The following is a 27,272-nucleotide window of genomic DNA, read 5'->3' on the forward strand; positions in this document are numbered from 1 at the left end:
ACTACATGTCATTCCAGAAAATGTACTGGAAAACGAAGCAACACCTAAGCAAGCCAGAAAACTTGACAGTATTTTCCAGCACCACAAGAAACAAACACTGCTATTAGGAGAGATCAAGGCAAGGCATCATTTTTTTAAAAACAAGACAAAAAAAGCAGAATGTTTTTTCACTCAACACCACAGATATTTATTTGGAAAACATAAAAGTCAACAAGCTAACATTAAAGCCACACAGAGCTGAAAAATTTATCTGGCTTCAGCATGACTCGTGAACCTGTTTCCAATCCTAAATCCCCAGTAAAATGCCTTCTTGCAGCCACAGTTTTTGTGTCATAATAAAAAGATACATTAAAGGACAAAGATCAGTAGAATGCAAGGAATTATCACAAAATTTCAGGTGGTGATCCTGCAGCTGCCAAGACAGCAGATGTTGCTTATCTTTGCAGACAACTACAGATGCTTTAAGTACATGAGGGGGTTTAACTGAATGAAACATTCCCTGTTTTAAGCATTCACAGAATTTTGTGACAAAGGAATTGTTCTAGCCCCTATTTCCCATCCTACACAACAATCCTATACAATAGAGGGCATAGGATTTTTTCATTCAGAAACTCATTTGTCCTAGACAGTGTAATGAATGATTTTAAATCCTCATGGATGATTAATACCTTCATCAGTGAGATTTCTCCATTGGTTAATTAGTGTTAAAACATGTGCCTTAACTCTAGTCCAAATTTATTTAGAATCAACTTCCAGCCATCTGATATTGACATTTTTTCCTACTTCAAAGAAGGACCCTTTGATTTTTAAATTTGCTTTTACTCAGAGTTTGATCAGTTCACTATCAATAACCACTTTCTCGGCTGAACTCCAGAGATTGAGTTTCTTTAATCTCTCATTAGAGGGAAAATTTGTCAGGCCTGAATCAACATTTTCTGTTGTTTCAGAACTTCTACTATTCAACCTCCTTTTCAATGCATGAGCCTCATGTCTAGCCCAATTATTTTCTCAGTTCTCCTGTTAATGTCACAGACATATACCTGGTGCTTTTTTACACGTCCAAGGATCATATTTGTTTTAACCATCATACAACACCAGGAATTTGCAACCTGTCAGATATCTAAGGTGGACCATAAACACTTTAAGGAGGCACTTGTTTCCAACATATAATCCTCATAACAGATGTATAATTTTGAATGCATCACCTTGCTTTTCACTCTATTAACTTATACGTTGTTAAAAGTAGACCAGTTTGGCAAGAAAGCAAGATTTCTCAGAAGGTATTTCTACCCATCATTACAAATGTTGCGTGTTTTTACATTTAACCTTCAAATAATTACAATTTTTCTTCCTATCTTGATATACATCAACAATATTGTGATAGACCAAGAACAGTTTTTCACAGGAACCTATTGCAATGCTTTCTAGAACAAGTATTCTCATTTATGTTTTCTACAGTCACTCAACTAGTGTATAATCCATCTACTTTTCACGTGTGTTACCAATTCTTTTATTCTTGATGTTATTTTTGACCTGGTGTTTGTCAGCTCTCACAGGAGTCTGCCAGGTCAACAAAATTCTTCAGGGTCAATCAAAAGGAAAGTGTTTCCTTAGGCAAGACCTGCCATGTGCATGACGGCCCAGAAGACAGGAACCCCTTTATCAAAGGATCATTTCAGTTTAGCAAAGAAAATAATTTTTCATATTTTATTTAATTCATATGAACATCCAGAGCACATCTACTTCAAAAGATAGGACATAACTGTAGAAATAAGCTGCTGTATCTAGGAAGAAGTGAGTGTCTATGCTCTGTGGCCATGGATATGGTGGATTTTTCCCAGCTGGGAGAACTTAAACTCAGAATAATCATCTTCAAGTATTTATTCCTGAGAGATAGAGTGAGTAACAACACTTGAAAGTGCACAGGCAAATCTGATGTTCTCATACAGACACTGAGAACTTTCCACTTAGCTGCTTAATAACTATCAGTGCAAGGTAGTTCATTCTGACCAGAAAATGAAATATATTGCAAGTTTTTGTCACCACAAGACATTCATTTGTTCTCATAAGAGAGCAGAAGTGCTTTGAAGGCAAGCTTTTTAATGCTTGTAAACCAGTGGTGATGGCAAGCAGAGAGTTCAAATTAATTGCCATCTCCATAGTTCTATTAGGAACACATAGGCATAAGGCTGACACACTCTCAGACAAATATGGCTAGGAAAATATATAGGACTTCATCAATTTGCAATAATTGGCAATACTCCAAAGAGAAAATTAAATTTATTTCATCCTCAAGACAAAAAAAAAATCTTTAGTTTCAATGTCCATAATGAAACTGGCTTTACAGTGTACAGGCAGCTTATGGTTTGTCAGGACGGATTAAAAAAAATGGGAGTAGACTAACCACCTTTAGAACGATTGCAATAGTACAGCAGTGACAGTCTAGCTACAACTATCTAACTGTATTTCATAAAGCAAAGAAATAACTTATTACATGTCAGTTACAGACCACTGAGAAGCATACAAGAAAAATATTTGACATTCCCAGTGTGTAAGCTTCTAAATTTCCCTGCCACTGTCTCAGTTCTTGAAAATCTATAGCAAAACCAGCATTTGATGAAAGCCAGTAGCCTTGCTCTTCACAGAACAGAATTTCTTTTAAAATTCTGTAGATTATTACCTTAAAGAAAAAAAAAAAAAAAATCTATCTAAAGAACAGGCAACTGTGATTTTTACTTGGCTGAGTTGAAATGAATACAATTGAACTGTCTTGACCAAGAAAGTTTCAAAACACCTCAAGAAAAGATGATTGCTTTTAGGATCTTTCTTTGCCAGGGATCTAAGCAACTACTTCCTCTGATAAAAATCAGATCTAGATTCCCCTTCTGAATTGCACAGAATGTTTTTTTGGAAATGCATCACATTTAAGCAAAATCTTATAAGAGAAGCCCAAACCACGTAGTCCTCTTGGAGCATCATACTGTTCTCACTGCAAGACCAATCACCCCATTACCACAAAATACTGCAGCAAACTCCCAACCAGCAAACATAAAATAATGAAGTTACCCTTTAATTATCAATCAATATTATTTAACTATTCTGTCCTATTTTTGGAGATCCACAGGCTTGTAACCTGTGTGGAGACCCTGCCTTGACGCCCACCAGATGTGGTATCATGACATTTAGCCTATAAAGCCTTTCTGTCATCAATCCAATGCCGAAATCCCTGGGATGGTTCTGGCTGGCAGGGTTGCCATCTCCTAGCTTTCCCATCATTACTTTGAGCACTAATGGTTCTGAGGGTAGGTCCTTTCAAGAAAGTTCAATAAACCTGGATAAGTCTCCCTTAAGCAGTACTTATAAACATATATATCATTACAACTCATTGACTGCGGCATCTTAGAAAAGAGGCATTATTTAAACTGCAGCAGGTAGTTACCTCTGCTGGTAAAACACGGGTAGAAGACAATTATATGGAAATACTTTTTTGCCACGATGCTTCTTTTTAATCTGGCAATCATTAAGCTGTTTGTACCATTAGTTTACATAATGAGTAAAAGTTATTTTTATTTCCAAAAAAGTTACTCGTTAATTTCCAAATCTCTGTATCAAATGCTCTTGGCTTTTCAAACCATAATCCCAGACTGGGGGCAGCAATTTTAACTCACCAGCATAAGGGTGAAGAAGTGGTTTCTTCTCCCCAGGAAACTGCTGAAGTTCAAACAAGCCAAAATAACCAAAGTATGTCTTTTCTAAACAAGCCAACTTATACTCACAATGAAGAGAATTTTATTTCTCCAGAAAACTGAGAAACACAGACTAAGGTGCAAGTCTTGCAACCTCTCCCCAGTTCTTAGAGAGATCAGTGTGTAGTCAGCAATGGCAGCGCTGTAAAAAGGCTGTGCTCAGTAGGGTCATGCACAGGTTTTCAATTAAACTTTTTTTTCTCCCATAAAAAAAACCAAGAAGGCCTTAAGGCAGGCCAGCCAAGATTATGTGCGAGTTTCCCTAAAACTTGTCAAACAACTTCAGCTGAAATACATTTACCAACAAATTACAAAAGCACCAAAGGTTCTTACAAGTGCTAGCACACTGGTCTTTTCTTTGCTGTTCATCTTCTTAAGTAAATAAAAGCCAGCGTGTTTGCCCCCCAAAATTTGTCTTTATTTTTTATTAATAAAAAAACCTAGATTCTTGTAAGAAAGGCAAAATTGAAGCAAAAAGCCTGTTGCAGTTATCTAAGACATACGGATTTGATTCCACCTGTGAACCAGAATGCAAGTGTGCGCACACTGTTCTAGGTCTACGAGAAAAAAGCCAAACAAAACCCACAAACCCCACCCTGCACAGCTGCTGGCACTTACCTGGCCCCCAGCTTTCACCTGCATGCATTGCAAGTGTCTGCAGTGTTTAAAACCGAGTTATACTGAATGGAGAAGGAAGTAGCTGAGGGAACGGATGGAGTTTTTTTTATACTTGTTGCTGCAACAAAGAACCATGTAGAAACAGTGGAAGAGTCCAGTGTGCTTCATTTTGGTTGTGCCTCACCCAGGGGACTGATGCAGGGCTCCTGCCAGGCAGACCATCAGCTCTATTGCGTTACGGTCACAAACACAGTTTTGGACAGGGTGACAGTGAGAGCGATGTCTCCACAAGCAGCTTTCAATAATTGTTGCTGCTTCCAGGCTTTTCCAGATACACTGCCTGGTCTTGGTGCTACTCATGCATATTCTTAGCTTCCCGCTGCGCTTTGGTACTGTGCTCCTAACCTACACACCTATGCTCAAGTTTATTCTAGTCTTAGCACTGGGGAAGAAGGTGCAAATCAAGAACATGAAATAAGGAGCCTAAGAGACCAGTAGGGAGTTTGGGAAACAAATACAAATTATATTATTCCTTTGCTTCATGGCTCTCGTCCTATCCCTTTCTCTGCTCTTCTCCACCCCAAGACAACAGAAGCCTATGCAACACATTACAAGGCATAGCTCTAGAGAGCCTAGAACTGTTGGGATTTTGTTTACTTAAGACAAGCACAGTTTCAGCCCTACACGAGGCTATGCGCTCCACTGCTGCCACCAAATCAGTAACCCTCATGGCAGGTTGTAACTTCCAGAAATACACCCCTCTTTAGTCAAGCAGAGCCATGAGTTTGCTGTTCCCTGCCATTATGCTCCTGCTAAGCGCATTTCTTGTGTCTTCCTTGAAGCACCTGGTATTCACCAACTTGTCCAAAAGGCTTGCAAGCGTGCACGCTCAGAACTTCAGGGAAGTGGAGCCGGGTCCTCAAAGAAGTCATCAGGGTCCATGACAGCACAAATGATGACACCATTACTGTAATTTCAAAGATTACCTCATTTAAAGAAAAAAAGCCAACCCTAACTACTTGCTGTGACGTGAAAAGTGAACTTCTTTGTGAAAAGTAATTGGCACATAGTAGTTTCTGATTTGGGACAGTAGAAGAAAGCTATTCATTGTTTGATACAAAGCTATGTCAAAGGATTTAAACATCCTCAGACAAAGGTGAGAATAAACAATGCTCAAAAAGGAAGCTCAATTCTTTTTACATTTGGTGTGTTAGGATTACATATTTCAGTTGTAGCATGAGATTTTATATGGCAGCATGAGAGACCATCTCGGTGTTTTTCTGAACCGCTTTCATTCATCATACTATTTTCTTTGTTATCATTCATTGTGTGTCACCTAGAGGTACTTGAAAGTCCAGGGTATTTTTTTTCTCCAAATGCTAATTGCTATTTTTATGACTGGTAAAGCCGAAAGACTGCAACTGCCTTGTGAACAAGGGACTTCAATGTTCATGAGATTAAAAAAAAAAGTCTTACCAACTATTACTTTTCAGTGCTGTTTAATCAAAGATCAAAACTTCAGCGTATCACTACAGTCTTCTGAAGCAATAAGAACAGTTGAAAGGAGCCTCTGGAAAATTTACCAGTGGTCAGTGAAAGTTTCAATCTGATTGATTTTTCAAATGGAAGGCATTGGCTGTGTCTATTCACTGTCTAGGAAAAGATACTCCCAACCTTATAAAGCAAACATCTTCACAGCTAGCTGTCCACACCTGAAGCTTCATAAAATGGTCTCTTGCCAAAATCAATCTTCACAAAACAAATGCACCTGAACTATATGCTTTGAGTGTACATAAATGTCCACGGACATACAGGAGAGTGCATTTTGATACAGGCAGACATGGCGTTTAGTACTGCAGTCACTTGCTTCTGCCTCACTGACCAGGGAGAGGAAATTCATGTGTCACTACCCACTTGAAAAACTTTGAAAGAGAAATTAGAAATCAACCTAAGATAAAATTTTGTTCCAATGTAGAACACTTACAATAATTATTTCCAAATGGATGAGAAAATGCAGTACATGATTCAGTTTTAGTCCCCACCAGTCCCCAAAACCCGACAGATTTATCTGGCAAGTAGCAACTAGCTACTTGCCACAGATTTCTTCTCACATTTTAATTAAGTGCTAACAGCTGAAACCATCTGATGGAGGGGCTTTTATCACCCCTTCCCCAGCAATTAGTTTTTAATGCTAAACAAACTGCAAAACGCAGAACCGAGGAGGGAACCAAGAAGGTGTAAGGCCTTCGCAAGGTTACATATGTTTAGTGCACGTCCTCCTCAAAAGCAACAGAGGCGTTGTAACAAACGCTGTGGTCCTGAGTAGGCAAAGCTGACTCTGTTCTGAGGTTAAAGACAGGTTTTAAAACCAAAAACAAAACAAAAGCCAGCAGCATGAGAGATAGCTCAATCTCCAAGGAAATCTACTACAGTATAAACTACTAAATATTTGCTCAGATTAACAAACCAATTGAATTCTCCAAATAATAAATTTGTAGTTTGGAAGCGATGATGACTTCTTACAATGAAACAATTATCTTTCAAATTTATCTCCAGATAAGCTCAAAATACATCGATAACATAGTTCTTCAGGCACATTTTTTGCCTATGTATCTGCCTGATAACTTTTCCATGTTCTGTACCCTCCCACCCCCAAAATATTAATGAACTGTACTGGACATATACCTCCTGAACTACTTTGAAGGAACAGTTGAGACTGAGCAAATAGGCTGCTTCACCGGTGCTACATCATTATAAAGCCTTCTTTGCTATGGGTTCTGAACAGAAATACCTTTTTTCCCTTAATAAAAACAAACACCATATCTGAACATTAAAACCGCTAAATAACACAAATGAGAGCTAAGGAGCTCAGGGAAGTGCACATGTGCTTGGGGCTGCCTGATCACAGACACATTTGTCTTTGTTCCAAATCAACAGAAATTCTGAGCATCCTGGAAGACGTGCCCCAATTTTCAAAAAAAATCATTATTACGTTACTAGCATCAACTGCTACAAAACCCACCTTGTGTGGACTACACTAAACAAGGTTTGACCACTTCGGAGAACCAAAGAGAAATTAGCTAAAATTGACTGTGCTTTATGAATTACTTCAAGGCAATGAGTCTGGTCATGGAACAGTGAGAGGGATGAGAAGTGGAACATCAGCCATCTCTCTTTTAAAAAGGTGTGAGCAGTCACGCAGGGAGGATTTGATCACTTTTGCTCTATAGTCAATAGAATGATCTAAATTTATGCTTAGACACTAAACATCCATTTCCATTTCAGAGAGTAAGCTGTAATGGAAGTAACTTGAATTACCTACAGCTGCTGAACGCAAGCTTTTGCAGGGTCTGGACGCGTGGTTGTGTTACTGCAGGCAGCGTAGCAAGTTGCCAGATGCCAGCTGAACCCTAGTTACTGCTGAGGCACGTCCTTCCTTTCACCGCAGAAAATGTGAAGAAAAAAAAAGCATTGCTTCTCTCAGTGAAATGAAGTTATGCTCCGGGGCTGCAGATCCACTGCTGTATTTGTACGTTGCCTCCAGCAAACCTGTTAGTTCACCGTATTAACCGTCGGCTTTGTGGCTCATTCCAAAGATCCCATCATACAAATCGAACTCAGCTTTCTTTACATGAACAGCAATTTATTTCAAAATATATTAACCACTCTGTGCTTACAAAGGACTGCAGTGTGAATACAGTATTAAGTTAAAAGCTTCTTAAACCTGCTACAAAAAACTTTATTAGGAAGAGGACGGGTGCATACAATCAAAATTGTTTAGTTTAAATACCTCTGCAGTCTACACAAGTACTTCTCAATCTTAACTCACACATTTTTTCCTGCCACAGATGGACACAGGGATTATATTTTCAATATTATACATGCAAAACCAGGTACTGTACCAAAACCAATTATGGTAACATTATTTTTGAACATAGTTCAAGATGTATCACACATACAGACAAAATTTGTGTCAACAGACAACAGAAGTTATTGCTCCAAATCCCCACTGGGTAGGAATGCATCCTTTAGAACAACCCGCACGTCATACTGCAAGAGATCTGCTGTTAAGTTTGAGTAGGGTCTAGCCAGTCTTAGGGCCTAATGTCAAAAGTTTCTTGGATTTGGTGTGGTGAAATTTACCAGAGGGGAAAAAAAACCTTCCCTAGTCTTCTGACCAAAACATCAAACACTAGTTAACATATATATGCGTGTGTGTGTATATATATATATATATGTAGGTAAACACCTAACCATTAGTATAAAAAATTGGTTTCCAGCCATCACTGAAGCATCGAAAATTTGTTTTTAAAGGTAACAATGTGAACAAATATTATGCTTGCAGAATATACCACTGATGACAATGGAAACTGAAAACATTGATCTACACAGCCAGTAAGTTATAAACACCACAAAAAAAATATCTTTTTTTACTGATAGTTCTTGAAAAAGCTTCAGTTTTGGGCTGAGACTAGCAGAAAGGAGGCCAAAAATTTGGATTTATTGTTTCCAACCTTCTGGCCTCGATGTCAGTTCTTAAGCTTAATAAACTTCTGTTCGGTGGCTACTTTTTAGCTTTGCGATGCCTCTCTACACCAATACCATGAAAAGTTACTTTGACTTTAGGTCCTCATTGGATCACTGTATACAACAGTCAAGTGGCAAAAAGTGAGGCTAGCAAAAGAAACCAATATTTTTGCATTGAAATCATGGTGTTGAAAATTCTTCAGAGATATACATGGATGCTAGAACACTTACTCTACCTTTATTAGCCTGCAAATGCATCCTGCTGCAAGCAAATATGCCCTGCTTCTAACTCAAACCTAGCTTTGGTATCGCTACATAATGCTACATTCAAAGAATAATCTCTAATTCAATGCAACATGAATTATGTTTGTCCAAGTCCATCCATATGCAGAGCACATCAAGGATGCATTTACTTGCCAATTAGCAATCCCTTCCTGAACTGGACATACTATTTCAGCATGGACTTGCAAAGCATGCCTTTCGGGTCCTGGACTGGATCCCAAAGGAGGATGAAGCAATACTCTCATGTGTTAAAACAGATTCAAAACAAGGTACCAGAGAAGGCATGAAAGAGGTTAAGAGATGGGGGAGCTGAGGACATATTCATTTTGGCAGCTCTTTAGTGCATGTGTGCAAAGACTTCCAGGAACAGTAATCTCTTAGCAATGGATTACTAGGTGGAAGAACAGCTTTTCCCAATTTAATATTAACTACAGCAAAACAGTTCTAGTCACCCTACCAGTATTTGCTTGGTTCTTCCCTGACATTTATCAAGTAAACATTAAGTCTAGAAAATGTTGCTTGTTTTCACTACATACAGGCACTGTTTTGTTTTCAGATATCTTAAAATAAAAAGATAGGACAAAATTTCAGTTAAAATCTGAATAGGGCAGACACTGCTCATATTTATATATTGCTGCATGTCAATATATACATTTACAAACCCAATGGAGAATCCCTGAAAATGCTCATCACTTCTGGTATTGTTTCTGGTTTCAAAATACTAAGTTCATCTTCCACATTGCAATTGTTTTTTTATTTCCAATTTTATCACTTAAAAGCAATTTTGGAAAATTTTACCATAAAGCATTAAGGTGTTTTCCTAATAGTGACAGATAAACTGTATTGGGTTAAAGATGAAACCTCCCTAACATTTGTTAAGAGTTTTAGGCAATTCTAGTTTTGTAGAAATAGAAATAAGAAGGGAAATGCCAGAGTACGCTTCAACAAAAGGTGTAAGAAATAATAACAAGAAGAAACCCTTTGAAATACAAGCCAAGATAGTTTATAAAGATGACACATCCAGGGAGTTAAGAGATGCCAGCTGTCACTCAGTGAAAATTATTTAATTGAGAAACTAAGTTTCTCTTGTAAAATTGCAAACTTCAAGGCAAATCACTGCACCTCTAAAAGAACGCTACCTCTATTATTAAGTGTAATGAATACTAACTCCAATCCCAACAGCTTTCAGCACCTTCTGAAGGAAGTTGTAGCTGTTTTCAGAGGTAGTATCCATAAAGGTGGCACTATCTGTAGTCACAATCTTAAGCCAATATAGTATGAACACTGTGTTTGAATAAAGGCATCTCTGGGAGCATCTTCTACCACTGATGCAAAGCCAAAGAGCGTCAGTAGAATAATGATATTTTCCCATCTTGAGTGCATCAGGTCTGTAGGAAAGGCAGCAGTCTTTGCAGTAGTCTGTCACCAGTACTAGGGGCTAGCAGCATAGCAATTCCGCTGCTGCTTTTACTGGAGAACAATTTTATCCAGTTTTGTATTGTCAGGCTTTCTGAAAAGCAATGCTTAACACTCAAGCCATACACCTGTTTCGGAAGTTACACTGATACCCACAATGTATAATACTGGAGACAGCATCCCATTTTCCCTACACGCTTTCTCTCTTATTTAATTAAGCAGATTACGGATTTCTTAATCCAGTAATCACTGACAAAATACACATCTTCCTCCCCTAAGTCTTGAACAGAAGCCATATAGTCTTTGAAATCAGACAAGCCTATATGTGTACCCTAGATGAGATGCAAATACATACCATTGCACATGGAAATATCTGACTGCTGTCTCCATTGTTAGATACATGGGTATCACCTTAATTTCTGAAAAATGTATATTCTATACATGACTATAGTGTTAAACTTAAAAAAAAAAAAGGCAGTCTCTCAAAATAAGTCATTACTGCTCCAAGTTGGTCATGGTGCATCTGTGCTGAAATTCACCATATTGTAGTAAGGCTGGCAAAATGAACGTGTGCCAGATTCTCATCCATTGCAATTTCTTGCTTCATGTATCTAATTAAGCCAGTATTTACACTGACCTGAAGTCAACATGCTGGGCTGTGCACTGGCACACATTCACTTCTACCAGCTCTGCTACAGCACAGTAACATTCAGCTACGGTACAGGAAGGGGAGGAAGGGCTCACTTAGTGCAAAGAACAGTTACCACTAGCCCTTTGGCACTACGCTTATTTGTAACAAGCCTGATTTGCTAGAAAAGAATGATAAAAACCAGCACAGTTGTACTTTACAACCCTATGACAGCACATTGTATTAGTTTAACTACAGGCATTCCCTTCTGAATTCTGAATTGTTTTCCCTTCAAACCGAATACTAAATGTACTAAATACAAGTAAGTACCTGCTCCTGGAATGACTGTTTACAGGAACGTTAAGGTCCATCAACTTCCTGCCCATAAGCATTATGAAAAAGATGGTCACTCCTAAGAAAACTGTAATTTAATGCCACTACAGAAAAGGCTGTGTGAGAAGTTCCTCCCTCGCCCCTTCCCCCCCCACCCCGAAACCCACAAGCCATCTAAAAGCTTATACCAGAGAGCTGCTGCTTGCTTTTGCGGGTGAGGTAACATAACCTGGAACTGGTGCGTTACAATGACGAGACGTCAAAATGACTAGTTTGATTATTTTCACATTAATGTGAGATTGATCTAAACAAAACTGTTCTTAAAGAGGCCAAGTCTCTGCAGAAAAGAATATGGATTGTTAAATACGCAAGGGTAAGTTTTTCTATTTCTACTGGTAACTAAACACTAAAGATAAACCCTAAATAAACAAGGTGTGCTCTTCCATAAGGCGGTGTCCTTTGCTTTGGGTTGTTTTTTTTTTTTTTTTTTTTAACATGGCAAAATTCAGTGTATATTTCATATCATAAGAAGATATTATTGGAGGTTTTGTTTCTTTTTTTCTTTTCTTTTTGGCAGTATACTGTGACCGCACCACCACTGAACCATACAATTGTTTCTTCAATCAGGTATGGCACATAGCATGAACTCCTTCAGCTACATTTAGCAAGAAAGACTATACTATGGATGGTTCTTCATGAATTCTTCCAAATTCGATGAATTTGGAACAGGAAGCATCAATATGAAGCCTTGTTTAAGAGAAGGGCAAACTAACAAGACTACATCAGATATGAATTCTCTATACAAAATAATTTTTCTTCACATTGGCAAAGGAACATTTCAAAATAGCAACATATCTTCTTAGCTGCTTTTACTGATTTGCCATTATTGAAGATAACTGTGTGTGAAATACCATTTTAATCTCCAAAGCAGAGACCATTCTTTGATCTAAGGAGTCTGGGTGAAGGGGGAGAGAGAGAGAAGAGGAAAACTTCAAAACAAACAAAAGAATGCTTTAAAATGACTCTTTAAAGTGACTTTGTTGAGTACCACAGGAATCTGAAAGATTATCTCAGAAATAACTGGGATAGCAAATGTGGACAATGTACATATGATGACCAGTGAGTAAAGAGGAGCTATGGAAAACGGGAAATATATTAAAGATGCATATTGCTTGCGAGCAATCTTTAAATGCTGCCTACAAGAAGCCATAATGAGAACAAAACATTTCAGTGCAAAATTCCAAACTAAAAAGTAATATAATAAAGAAGTTTCCTACGCATCATGGTGGTCTCATTCGAGCTAGCTAGAATGTTGGGGGAATAGTCAGGGACAGCCTCAGGTTCTTTGTCATCCTCCACCCTAGCCAGCAACAATTATAAAAATGTGTTTCATTAAAGATTTTAAATGATCCACAAAACCAAGGAAATTAAACCACTGGACAGTTACTTAATTCAAGCAATACATGCTTCCTATTCAGTTAGTTGGAACTGATGTGTAGGTGTTCCAGAATTTAAAATGTTCAAATAGGATGTTTCTGTATTTCAATGAACTTGAGTCAAAATGCTAAATTAAGCCTGAGTCTGCCCTCCACACCTGCAAGTTTGCAAGTGCAAGACCAGCATGCTTGAAACCCTCCATTTAAGCATAAAATTTCATCAGTAAAATTGCAGCAGCTAATTTCAAGAATCTGAGGACTAGGCTATTTGTGTCTTAATAGGCAGCCTGTTTATTGCAAACCTATACCAGGAACTTTCTTGCTTAGTAAGTATCAGAGTACTTTCCAATCACTTTCTATGGCAACATAGTTTTAGAAACAACACAAAAATACATGCAATATCATGAAAATAGGAGCCTTCCAAATCTATCGGCATTTCTGCAACTCAAGTAAAACAAACTTCTAAGTTACTGCGAGCTGTTTGCACACAAATCTTAGGTATCCTTATCCCTAGGTAAGAACAGGTTTTTGTTCCAACAGTTGCATTACCATCAACAATAAATGCAAGGCATGCCTGTATTTTGTTTAACTCAATAATCAAACTCTGAAATAAATGCAAGAGAAGTTACTAGAAACTGAAAGGTGGTTCTTTGGTTAAGCATGTGCATCTGCTACTGTGTACCTAGGGCCTCGCTGTATTTGTGGAAAAGCTGTTCAAGTATGAAATTTCTACCAAAAACCCACACTTCCTATTTATAAAAAGCATCTGTTTATAAAGATTCATTGTGTCCAAATATTTCAACAATCAATACAAAAGGCCTTAATTGTCACCAAAACTGCAATTTAAGCAAAAGTATGTATGGAAGAAAAGCACTAGAGTGGTTTGATGCTGTGACCTAGGCAACACACCATTTCAGGAATTTAAGAACTCTGTTTACCAAGATATATCTTAATATATATGATATATCTTGTATCTTATTAAGATATCTGACCAGAAGCTTACGGGGGCAAAAAACCCCAAACTAACCTAAAACAAAATCCATGAACTCTCCCCTTCCTCTTCGGAAATACATTTAGATTTGTTTCAAAAGTTAACTGAACTCAGCCACAGCATTTGAAACATTAAACAATCCCCATTCAACTTCTTCCTATTACTGGAAGCAGACATTACAACCGTACATTACCTCTGCCTGAAAACACTTAAGGCCTTTGATTAAATTTAGTTGACGACTCCACTGGGATGGTGGGTGAACAGCAAAATACTATCAGATTTCACTGCAAATGAGGGCAAGATTTAAACTACTTAAACAGCTCCTCCTATTTCAATATGAGGAAAACCCACACTTACCAATCTGCATGTCTACTAATTTCAGGAATATATTAGAAATGCCAGTCTCCAACAACATTAAATTTCAGTGTGTATAAGAGGATAATATTTACATGTTATTATAAGTTCCAGACAATGGTCAAAGCCTCTAAAGAAATACTTTGAGGAGCAGCAAATAATTATATTCTACTTTCATTTAACGATGAGTGGTTTACACCTTTTTTGTCACCAGATTAACCGAGAATAAATATTTTGGAATTAGCTTTCCTTAAAGCTACTACAATTTAATAACACAAATAACCCAATAAATAAAAGCCAAGTTAGTCATTTCAGCAGATAAGATAATGACTCCAGTGGATATACCTGTCCTCTTAACCCATTCTTCTTATGAAGGCAGAAGGTCTTCAAGGTCTTCAACAAGGCAGCTGAACTGTGTGTTCGTATGCAAAGCCATGGGAAGTAGACATTCTCTCCTGAAGTGGCAAAGTGCACAATAATGTAAGGCCAGCAGATGTTCGAGAAGCGGTTTCTCCTAAAAACCCAAGCTGTGCTTCCCTGTGAGCTGCCCCTAGGCACAGCTAGAAAAGGACACAAGGCCATGGCTGTTGTGAACTCAAGACAGAAGACAGCGACTCGCTCGTGTTGAATAGGTGCAGCACACCACCTTCATCACTCTTCAGCTGTTTTCGTCTCCTCAGGACTCTCTCTAGATGACCTGGGGGGCAGGGAGGGAAAACAAAAAGTAAGACTCAGATCTGTTGAGTGATTACAAATGCCTAGTTTCCTACAAATGAAGCCGGAAACAAACACACATGCAGATTTTTGTGCGTGCTGTGGGAAGCTCTCTCTATGCCGGAAGTCTTGGAACACAACTTCTACAAGTCAGAGACTACAGACAGGTCCAATTAGTGGTTTTTCTCCTAAGTACCCATATGAAAGACGACAACATTACTCATGTGAATGAAGCAAAGGATTATTTCTGACAAGCACAGAATCCTCTTTAAGGTATCTGTATAATGAGCTAACCTATATAATTGAACAAGACAGTAGAGACCTTAAAATGGCTACTGCCATTAATAACTTCACAATATGACTTCTAACGCTAATTAAGTACTCAATTAGGAGTTTATTCATCCCATTCCTTACCTGTACAGTTTAAAGATACATTTCTATATTCCATGTTGGTAACTTCAACACTTTTAATGGAATAATGGCATATAATGTTATCTTATTTTTTAAATCAAGAATGCTTATTTATAGTTTGCAGTATTGTACAGTAACACATAAAAATGCAGTTTTTGCAGGCAGACTTCTTAAGGACAATGAACACTGACTATTATATATCCATGAATAATAGTTTTACACACAAAAAAGGATGTTCAATCATTTCCTAGCACAATGGCAACATAGAAATTATAGGATACAAAGGTATTATCAGTGAATTTTCTAAGAGCCTTCTGTAAGAAGCTGAGAGACATTAAGCAAACATGTCAGTGAATATTTTACTTTACCATAATCTTCATTTCTAGAATACAAGATAGCTGTATGTATGCACGCTCACACATAAAACTCAAGCACACATTCTCTATACCTATATGTACATACACTGATCCATGTAAAAACATAATGCATACACATGGGACACTTACAACTTACCGGTAAATCTGTAATGGCCATGCTGCTTGTGATGGAGTGGGCACTGAATTTGTTGGACTCACCAACATGGCACTATATATGTTGGAAGCAACCACAAGTATACAAAGTAGAATTGGTCCTATGATGGCTCCTTCCAGTCCCAGGTAATATGCTCCACCAGCTACTGCAAGACCTGTCAGGTAAGGATGACCACCTCTGGAATTATGGCACAAGCAGAATAAAATTAAATTAAGAACAACAAACAAGACTACTATCAATTATGAAACGTGAATAAATCATAAAGTTTCATTAAGCTTAGAAAATGACATACCTAGCTACAGATACCCATATTTACACTACAAACTGCTGTTTGAATGACTGCACATATATCCCAAGCTGTATTCTGTGCTGCATTTGCACAACAGATCAAACAATGTTTTATAGCATATAAAGCTGGTAATATCCACAATGGAGTAGCTACTTTATAGACATCTGCTGAAGAGTGTCTGAAGGAGTCAACGGCAAAAACACTTCCATTTTGAAAATGGAAAGATGATTGATGGCAAAGAGCATTCATGCTTTATGATCAAAAAGTGTTAAATTTTAAGACAATTAGCAACATGTACTATGAGTGCCCCTGGGCAAAGACATGTATTTACACAATGATAGCAACTTGCATTGCATCTTTCAAAGAGTGGTTAGCATATATTCTTTAAATGAACAGTCGTGTCTTCTCATTTTGTTACAAAACAACCTCTGACATTATTTGCTATCATTAGCTTTTAATGCTTTCTGATGAAAAACAAAACCAGATTTTTATGAGCATATTAATATTTACTGGGAAGTTGGAGACAATGGAGCTTTCAGTAAGAGCTATTACGGCAGGAAGTAAGCCACACCATTGTTCTTTTCCACATTTCAGTTCAGATGCACGACACTAATCCTATCAACAGCATTTATACAAAACTTGCTCATCATGCTTTATCTTTATGTCTAAAATAACAATGGTAATATGGAATTATGTAAGAAAAGCTACAGTTGAAACTTAGCACCCAATTTTCAGGAAGTTGCTCTAAATTCTGAGTGTACTGGAATGAAGATACCACAGCTAGTCAGTTTAGAGCCCTACCTGTTTCTGCCAGGTTTCTACCGTGGTCCTGACTTCTACCCAACTCCCACATTGGCAATCTTTGCCTTCATCACAACTGTGTGCAGAATGAGACTATGAAACATGACCTAGTACATCACACACACCTCGATCATGTCTCACCTAGATCATTTGACCTACTGGTAGAGCCAGATTTTTTTTTGAGGGGACAGACTTGACCTTAAAGTTTTATGTTTCTCCAACAGTAGACACATGATTTATGTCTAAACCTTTAAAAACTTCAAAGAGTTTTTTATTCCAGCATTTGCATCAGTCTAAATGTTCTTCTGGCTAGTTTGCAAAATTAAGCAACAGATCACCTGATGAAATAGGACTGCAGTATAAATTTAATGCATTTGGAAAACCCTGCATAACCTAATTATAGTTATTTCAAATAGATTTAATCTAATCTGCGAGACAGCATGGTGCTTACTGTTCTATTTAATGGGAAGAATACAATTTTGCTCCACCATCAGAAAAATCTATTCCTGCCACATATATTTTCTGGACAGTAAACAGAACCTGCATCCCCTACAGTCAAAAAAATGTATTCTAATAAGTAGAAGAATTATTGGCTGGTTAAATAGCTACCAGCCTTAAATCTAGCCACGATTTACTGTTGGAAAAAAAAAGGTAATTTGATTATACTTCACCTGTTAGCTTTAAATCATGCAAAATAACTTGTGCCACAGCCTACAAAAATTATTATTAATATTGTGCATATTATCATTATGTTCTCTCTGTTCAGTGTAATTATATTTGGTGATCAAAAATATTAATTTCTAACTTAACACAGAACTGAAACACTTAATGTCCATTTTCTACATTAACTCCACTATAATAAAAATCAGCACAAATAAGGGACTTGTACCAGCACGTACCTAAGTCTGAACCATGAAGCTCTCAATTCAAATGGTTTACCAGGATCGTTTCTGATGATCAAGACTGAATTAGTAACTAGAGGAGTACAACTTTACAGCTATTTTGTACATAGTTGTGAACACGTCTTGCACATACGGAACTTGACAGTTCATATCTCTGCCAGCTCTGTTAAACAGCACTGCTTTATCTTCTAACCTGAATTGCATAAAGGGATTCACTATATATTTCAGCAGCAGAAAATTACAGTGGACATTTCAGTTGTGCTCCAGAGATAACTGCAGACGTTGACTTTGTCTCCAAAGATTGGAGTTTCTCTGTGTGCAAACTCCAGGCTGAAACCAGGAGATAAGTCAACAGAGGCAGCCAAACACCTAAAAAGATTCTTCACAAAATCTGTGCCCACCTCCCCCAACAGGAAACCTGCACTGGCTACTGTCTCAGTAAGAGCTTATCTCCAGTTTTGCAATTTCACCTGTCTCAACACATTTAAAGATCAATCCATAATCAACAGATTTTTACACTGGGATATGGTGACATAACACAAAGGCTGGCTTCAAAAAAGTCCTCGAAATTCTCACAATCCATTCTGAAAAATTAAGGTGGTTTTTTTTTCAGGTCACTATGTAGCTCATAGATTTCTTGTTTATTCTGCAGCATCATCCGGCATTAGGTGATGTAAAGGAAAATGCTACATGTCTTCAGTCAATGATTAGATAAATAGCAAAGGTATTCTTAGAATTACTCTAGCAGCCAAAACAGTTGATTTTGCTGACTTTGCGAACAAGTTCAAGACCTGTGAAGTGACAAAGTTCACAGAAAAGAAGCTGGGAAATAAAGGCACTTAGGCCAGTAAGACTTCTGACTATGAGGTGGTATCACTACACCTATTCCTACGCTTGAAGATACTTTTCTGAAGCATGCAGAAGAGTAAGTTTAATTGAAGGCGCTGATGATCGTTACGCATTTTTACAATACTAACTTTAAAAAGTCTTCAGTGTACTTACCCTGATATATCTGAATAAATTGCTGTATCTACAAAGTAGGTTGGCAAGAGGTGAAAAACCAAGAGCAAAATGGCTTTGCATCCCTGTCCTTGCACAAGCCACAAATCTAGGACCGCAGGGATGGCTGCCCAGTACGTCCCCAGAAATGGCACTGCTCCAAGGATTGCTGCTAATGCTAGAGCACGCAAAAGCAGAGGTGAGAAAAAGACCAGAGAAACTTATTTCACAAATATATTGACAGTTAAATTCTGACGCTTTTCCCACACCAGTACTCCCACTTCTATCAACTGTTGTAAATAAGACACTGAAGAAGTGCCACAAAAGACTCTTGGTGTTTTATAGCTGTGGTTTAGATGAAAAAAGATTACATTATTCCCCGTACAGAAAAGCTCATAAGGTGTTACTTCCAAAAGAGGAATCAGGTCAGAAGAATTTAAAGTTATACCAATCATGCACATTTCAAAATTTTATGTAACTACAAATTAGCAACTGTGAGCAAGAAAGTATATGAGCAAAGTCTCATTGTAACTTACTGGATCTCCTGCAGTCAACCATAATAATGTAGGTAGTACTGTGAGAAACCAGGCAAATATAAAATCCATTACCTTTGTATTTCTGTATGCACACATGTACATACAAGCGTACACCCTTCTGACTATGCAAATACCTGTTGCAAACTAAAGTGATGCAGTACAACTTTCTAATTTAATGCAACAAGAATGAATATAATATAACAAGGAAAAAGTAATTGGTGGGGACTTTTTCCCCTCTTTTTTGGTCTCATTAACCAGAAAGCAAAAACTTTTAATATTTTGCATGTAGTTGAAAGAACAAGAATTACTACCTTCTAAGCAGGTCTAACGACAACCAATGACTTTATGGTAGTTGCACTTTATAATACAGCCAGTTCCTATTCTATTAGGTTTTGTTGCTTTATTATGGTTTATGTTTCACCCTTTTGTTCCCTTGTACATGCAGGTACAACTTTTTTTTTTTTTATTACTACTATTATTACTATTTTTAGGGGAAGAGAGGCAAAAGAGGAACAGGTGAGAAGATTTTTCAGTGAAAACTGTTCAGCTGCTTCCAAAGCTAATATTAAAGAACACCAGAAAACCAGAGGCTGGTAATACAGACAGGCAACAGTACTGAGAATAAGAAGCACGCCTGTTGTGCATTTTCATGATACCACATCTTCCTGCATTATAGCATCTTGAAAAATCAGCACCTGTCAACTGTGGAAGAACTGAAAGCCAAGGCAGGCAGAATGAAGTTAGGACCTGCAAAGACTTGGACTGAATAGAAGGGAGAAAGAATTACATCCAGCAAAATAAACAGACATGACAAGTAAAACAGCTGTCAGGGGATGTGTTGTGAAAACAGAAAAAGGCAAGGCTCAGAGATAAGACAGCAATCAGGGGCTTCTCTCCACCCTACCCACGGCCATCCTGAAACACCCCTGGAATAAGTTTTCAGCAGTATTACATACATTCACAAGGTTTTGAAACTAAGAGCTATGAAAAGCTGTACAGTCTTCATAGAATAATTAGATCTATGGTAGTTTAAATTAAACTTGGAAGAATCAATCAATGCTAAGAAGTTCTTTGGAATCACAATGCATAGCACAAAAGTATTAAACTCATAGTATTTTCATAGTGGGGTTTGAACAATAAACAGGAAATAAAGATGAAGTTACATAATGAACAGGGAATACAGAAAAAAAAATCTGAATAGCTACTCATTAAGTTCATACCACATGCTGAGTTCATCAGTAGACTCAGGCGTTATGATTAAAAAAAGTAGCCAATCCTGTAATTAGAAACTGTCTTAAGACATTTGCACAAATCAACTGTATTAAGGTTGTCTATGCAACTCTAATTCTGATAGTTGCCAGCTTCTGATTTAATGTTCTCTAACAATAACTTCAAGACTAATCTTATCAGCAACATTTAATCCTACTGATCTTGTACAATAAATAATTAGGTAATATTATCTATAAATAGATAATTGTTCAAATTCTTACCAGATGGTATGAAGACTATGTTAATCCCAAATACAGTGTGAGTCAGCCAAGTGTAGAGTCCATAGAACCCAGCCATTTTGAGGGAAGCATCAAATACACCTCTAAAACAATCAAAGAAACTCTGTTAAAATTTATTGGCAACAGGATTCTGGGTACTATAAAGATATACACAAGCTGCTTTCAAAAACTGCAAAGCCATTAGTGCCACAAATAAAATATCTCAAAATATAACACTAAACTCTTTGTGCATTTGTTTCCTATCAAAAGAATAAGCATCCATCACATCTGTCATTTAGTGTATTTAGACGCTAAAAAACCCAGACTGTTCTTTACTGCACAATGGGTTCCAGGGATAAACTCCTTGAAAGAAACTGCTCAAGCATCAGACCACATCCTCTATCAAAAGTAACCTTTAATCTATATGAAGCAGTAGCATTCAACGTGTGAACCACTTTTTCTTTGCCCTTTTCCACTTCTACCTGTTCATTTACTTTCTTTATCTGCTTACAATTTTATACTGCTCATTCTCATTGGATTAAAACCACTGATCTGTGAAGTGAAACAGGATGCATAAACTCTTACTTTTCTACATACTTACATGGCTTTCCAGATGAAAATAAATGAGCACCTCACCTCATATTGAGGCTAAAATTCGGTAACAAATACCTTTATATTCCTAGCTTTTAGGCTGCTTACTAAAAACCAAATAGAAAGTCTGGTAATCTAATTCAGTCCTCCTGAATCTACATCCAACAATCTGGCCACAAAACAAAGTTCTCATCTCTTAAGTGTGACCACAGCTTCAGGAGACAGCAGACAGACAGCTAAGTACTGTATAATTTTTACAGCACTAGCGCACTTATGCGCGTGGAGTATTCTGTAACTGAACACCTCTGCCTTCGGAGTACAATCACAAAAATTATACTCTAAAACTGGTATATCTTGGCACTGTATTATGCCAGTCTTTCACTGTTATTTGTGAAAGGCATGAAGTTTCTAAAACCCACTATTTTAGCTTGGATCTAAGTAACTAAATTATCCCTGAGTGCCTCTCCTCAGAACAGTCCTAACAGTTGCATCACTGCAGAAGTGGTGGCACACACACCCTCTTAAGAAAGATAAATGCAAAGCTTGCTGATGTTAACTTCCCATTTTGCATTTCATGCTTTCAGTCACACTGCTTGTGTCTTTGAAGTTTTGGGAACTCTGGCAGGAAGGCAGAGAGGACAGGACAACATGCAACAGAAGTCACTGAGCCAGATGACTAGTGGAAAGGTTTTCATTGCGTTTTGAAGAGGAACACTGTCTGCACAAAAAATGGCCCTTTCTGGAACTAAATACTGTAGGAGTACAGTTTCTTTCCTCTGTTGAGTGGAGAAGGCCTTCTAGAAAATAAGCCTCTGCTATTAAACTAGTAGGTAGAATCTTCTCTTCTGAACTACCAGCAAGAATTCCAAGACTCCCAGTTTTTGCTTCTTTGGGCACTACCTTCATTATTATTTCTGTGGGAAGTTTGCATATTTTTGCCCTCCTTTCCCACCTAAAGGCACACATAAATTCCCAAATGACTGCTAAATCAAAATTATCTTATTTAAAATATACCTACTGGAAGTTATGAGTGCATAATAAACCTCACACATCAACACTGTTGTTCAAAATGTGAGAATATCTTAACAGATTAACCAGGAACAGCTGTTGTCAGCCATTCCCATTCCCCCCCCCCCACACACCCCCAAAAAAAAAAAAAAAGAGGGAAAGGGGAACATGGAAAATGACCTGAAATAGGAAATCCAACCTTTGACAGACAAATATGTGGGGCGTGAAGAAGGGGAAAGAATATTTACAAATATGAAGTGTCCTCAGTGAAAAGAGCCTGAATACTTCACAGTTTAGATAAACTTCTACAATATTAAAATGTGAAATCACAGACAAAATATATAGAATCTACAGATTTTGAAGAGTGAAATACTCACCTGTATTTTAGTTATAAGAAAAGTAAGCTTCTGGCATAAAAAAATTTGGCAAGGAGAGAAGACTCCGAAACCAAAGCCACGGTAAGAATGCTAAACGTGAGTTCACATAAAAAACTCAAGACGTTTTCATACTTCAGCTAGTCAAAAGTCTTGATTTTCTGCATTTTCTGTGACATTTAATTAATGTCTGCTCTTTCTGATATCAAAGGAGTATAATATTTTTGTAACAAGAACCTGTTTATTAGTTGAAACTGATTCTGTCAACCATCAAGTATAAACATCATATAAAAAGTGGGGAAAATAATCCATCTATCAACATTTTATTTAAGGATACCTTACAAAAACTGAGGGCTAAATACCAATTTAATCCATACATGCAAATTATCTGTGGTTGGATTTTAAGAAATTAGAACATGAACAGTTACAACATGGTCTTTGACAATGATCACAAGGGTGCAACAGAAAAAGCCCATCACTTCTCCTGGTTGCACCCAAGGTACGTTTGTTCCCAATAAACCCTTATGCTTTTGTCAGGCCAACTTCCTCAGCCTTGTTGGTCTCTTAAATCTTAGACCTGTCCCATAGAAACCTCTTTGCACTATAAGGAAGGTATCTCAGTTTCTGAAACTCTTCATCGGTGACACAAAGTTTTCAACTTTTTTTAATGCAATTTGTCAGGTCCTTCCAAAACAAAACAGAAAGAAAACCAAACCAAACATACCCAGAACAATTTGTTAGAACGAAACATTAACTCTAAATATTTAGTAGCATCTATGAGAACACAGATTTCAACATGCTAGAATTAAATCTTCGAGTAAATCTTTTTCCTATCAATCAAACAGGAACTGTGGCACAAATATATCTCAGTTGTCAAAAATATTTTAAAACTGTCCTTGAAGTATCTCCTTATTTTTCCCATAAAGAAGTTTTCTGTACTGTGGTAAAATTAACGAAGTATTAAATTCTGTAACTATGCCCCAAAATTACATTTCAGCATACAGGAGGCGAGGCAGGCCTCTGGCTTGAGGCAGTATCTGAAGTATCAACTTCACTTGAAATTAAAATATCCATCTGCAACTACAAGACAGACTTACTTTTTAGACAAGCAATCATTTTAGATTTTCCCACAGAGACTACAAAAGAAGGGAAGACAGTCTTATTATGGTAACCAAAAGAAAGACAACAAACCAGAAAAATTATTCAAACAGCCAGAATGAATTGCTGTGAATTTAACTAAGATAGGGAGTAACTGCAAAACCGCTTCTCATTCATAAGGAAGCATCCAAAACTGCCATTCTAATTTACACAGTTTTCACATTTCAGTTCATCCTCAGATTAATTTTATTCAAATTTAAATTCAAGTTCTGCCATGCCTTCTGCTGATGTAGTCATGCAGCTTATAAGAAAATTTTACACTGTTAACTCCATTACTCATTATAGATGCACTAGCAGAATAACAGAAAAGTCCATCATGGACCCACATGTCCTGGTCTGATGCCATTCTGCAAGTTGACATGTAATTTGTTTCAATAGCAAAATAGCATATACCTCTAAAAGACTGTAGAACAGTAGGGCATCTCTATAGCTCCTTGCATGTAGCGCACACAACTAAAAAGCTGAAAGGAGAAGACATCACACAGTGCTGAGAAGCCGTGAGGTGCCAGTGGTCAAGCAGGAAGCGAGAGGAGGCTATACTTGATTTCATTCTCCTCCTCTCCTTCACCTTTCTTTGTGACGGCCTCAATTAGTCAGAAAAAAATGCACAGGGTACCCTACTTTGTGGCAACTGTGGCCAAGGAGAATTCTGAAGTCTCTGAAGGCTTATGTTTGTTACTCCTGTCAGAAAAACTAAGAATCAGATCTTAAAGGCTCTAGAAATTCATATCCATTTGACTTCATGGTTAAAGCAGCTAAAAAAATTATGCTGAAAACACTAACCAGAATCTTCATCAACAGTATGCTTCAGCTTCTCTGCAACTGTGATACCAGATCTTAAAGATAATGCGGTATGCTAGTGCAAATGCTAATGAACTTATTACCATCTGTAAAATGCAGCCCTTCCTGATGAAATTATGACAGTAAATTAATTTCACCTCTTAATATGTTATTTGCACACATACAGTTTCCTTTTATATACAAAAGTAATTGTATGCTTCAGAAATCAGAAAATCCAATTGCTGCTCATGTCTCACTTTGGAACTGTATCTGGATGAACCACTTTACCTGCAAGAGCTGTCATCTGCAAATGTGCAATTTATGAGCACTCCATGGCATTTTGGTGTAAGGCATACTTAGACACACACACTCCATTTTACTAAGCTTTGAAAAACATGTAAAATTAAAAAAAATCCCAAGGACGTGGGTCATACTTGACATTATTCAGATTAAAAATGAAGAAACTTCTGTCAAATTGTCAAGTGTTTCTGCACAGCTGGCCTAAATTTTTTTTGTGAAGTTCTTTCTACTTCACTGAAAAGCTAGGGAATCTGCTTGTAGATATCACAAGCGAAAATGCCACCTTTTCATTTTATGGGTTTTGTGGATTTTAGTGTGTATTTTTTCACTTTTACTGATTTGCCATAAAAAGGCTACAGCTTCCCCTTTGCTTCTAATGAATTTTACCTTAAATCTACGTCCAACTGAATTCAGGTTCAATTCACAGAGCTTGCAGGTAAGGTCTGTTCACCATTAGTGACATGATGAAATCTCAAAAATGTCAGCCTAATGCTGCAACAACCCCAGTTCAAAGGAAAGAGGCAGAAAAGTGAAGACTCCTGCGATGCAGAACATACCTCAGAGCATTCATTTTTCGACCTCAGAGTTAATTTGATTTTCTAGATGTGTCTGTTCCCAGAGCACTGGAGGAAAGAAGAGCATAGGGGCTGAAATTATGAGAAAATGGAGTTTCCAGAAAGATAAGGGTAAGCATATAATAAGTTCAGATGAGAGGTTTTCTGGTTACTATACTAAATTTACAATGAAGGCATATTTACCCTGGCCGCTGAATGGGCATAAGAGTAAAAACCAGACAAAAGTGACATTTGTCTTTGGAAACGTTTGCAAGAATTAGCATTTCCCTAACAAAACACTTCACAAGACTTACAGTAGTTTACAATCCAGTTAGAACACAAGTTTGCTAACAGGAACACCCTAACCCAAAAATACTATCAGAAACAGAATTTCACTCTTTCATCATCTTCGTTACACCACTGATGTTTGGTATCTTCCCACATTCTCTAAGCAGACATTACAGGGACTGTACTGTATCTTTGTTGCAAAATATTCCTGTATACAGAGCTGACAAATTCAAAATTATGCTTTAAGAAACTCCAGCTGTTCAATTTCTTTTGAGAATACAACCTTTACATCTTAAAAGTAGAGGGTTCAAGGTACAAAAACAGATGCAGTGCATTCCAAACTTCACAGCACAGTTTCACAGTTTATTTCAAACCAGGTTAACTCAACACTACCACAGGAAAAGAGCCCTCCCATTCCCCTGTTCTCAAGCATTCATTTCTGCCCCAGGCTACCCTTCCTCAGCCTACCTGCCAGCAGAGTCTCTTTTGTGTGCCATGACAGTTTCTACAACTAATTCAGCCAATAATTTTTTTTTTTTTTTGCACTAGGTCAGTTTTAACTAACTAGCTCAGATCTCTGCTAGCCATCCAACTCATAGAGCAGTGGCATAAACAGCTGTGTTCCGACCAGGAAAGAAGCCAGCAGGCTCACGGCTGGAGGGCAGGAACTCTTCTTTGCACAGTAGTGCTGTCTTATCCCAGCTGAAACGAAGAGCCGCTGTCACCAGAACTTCAAAACCAAATAATGCATTTTCTTCCCTCAGACACCACCAAGATGCATTGTAAAAGACAAGCTACCACTGACAATCAAAGGGAAGCTATTATCTTAAAAAGACTGAAGTATTACTCTTCTACAATGATCCCCCAAATTTCAAGGGATCACCAGGAGAACACTGAAGAATGAAATGACTCAAAGAAGTCCTTTTGCAAAAAACCTCTTAAGCTGTTCTTTGACTTTCTTTAAGGGTTCTGTTCTTTTAGGAATAAAAAAAGACCCTCATTATTTTTCAGTTTCAAATGACACAGGAAAATAAGCAAAGAGCACCAAGATATATTCCTGCTATGAATAAAGCAGAAGTGGCAGTAAGTGTTTCTTGACAGAGTAAGATCATCTCAGGAGCAATACAAACATACAAATGATTCAGAGATGACTCCTTGACAAGTTTTCAACAGTTTTTGCCGTTGAAATGAATTTCTCCGTAAGAATGACAGAACTGA

The 27,272-nt window shown here is 37.5% G+C and overlaps 1 protein-coding gene across 1 annotated transcript in view; it reads right to left on the reverse strand.

Moving 5' to 3' along the window:
- Nucleotides 1-12,042: 12,042 nt before the first annotated feature.
- Nucleotides 12,043-27,272, reverse strand: part of TMEM245 (transmembrane protein 245) — an 88,614-nt gene continuing 73,384 nt past the window's right edge. Inside the window, exons 14-17 of the mRNA XM_075084409.1 lie at nt 21,005-21,105; nt 18,982-19,156; nt 15,970-16,164; nt 12,043-15,028 (exon numbers count right to left, since the gene is read on the reverse strand). Of these exons, the coding sequence (XP_074940510.1) occupies nt 14,983-15,028; nt 15,970-16,164; nt 18,982-19,156; nt 21,005-21,105 (517 nt within the window). The 3' untranslated portion in view covers nt 12,043-14,982. The remainder of the gene's footprint in view (nt 15,029-15,969; nt 16,165-18,981; nt 19,157-21,004; nt 21,106-27,272) is intronic.

This window comes from Phalacrocorax aristotelis, chromosome 2 (assembly GCF_949628215.1).
Source record: "Phalacrocorax aristotelis chromosome 2, bGulAri2.1, whole genome shotgun sequence".
Taxonomy (NCBI): Eukaryota; Metazoa; Chordata; class Aves; order Suliformes; family Phalacrocoracidae; genus Phalacrocorax; species Phalacrocorax aristotelis.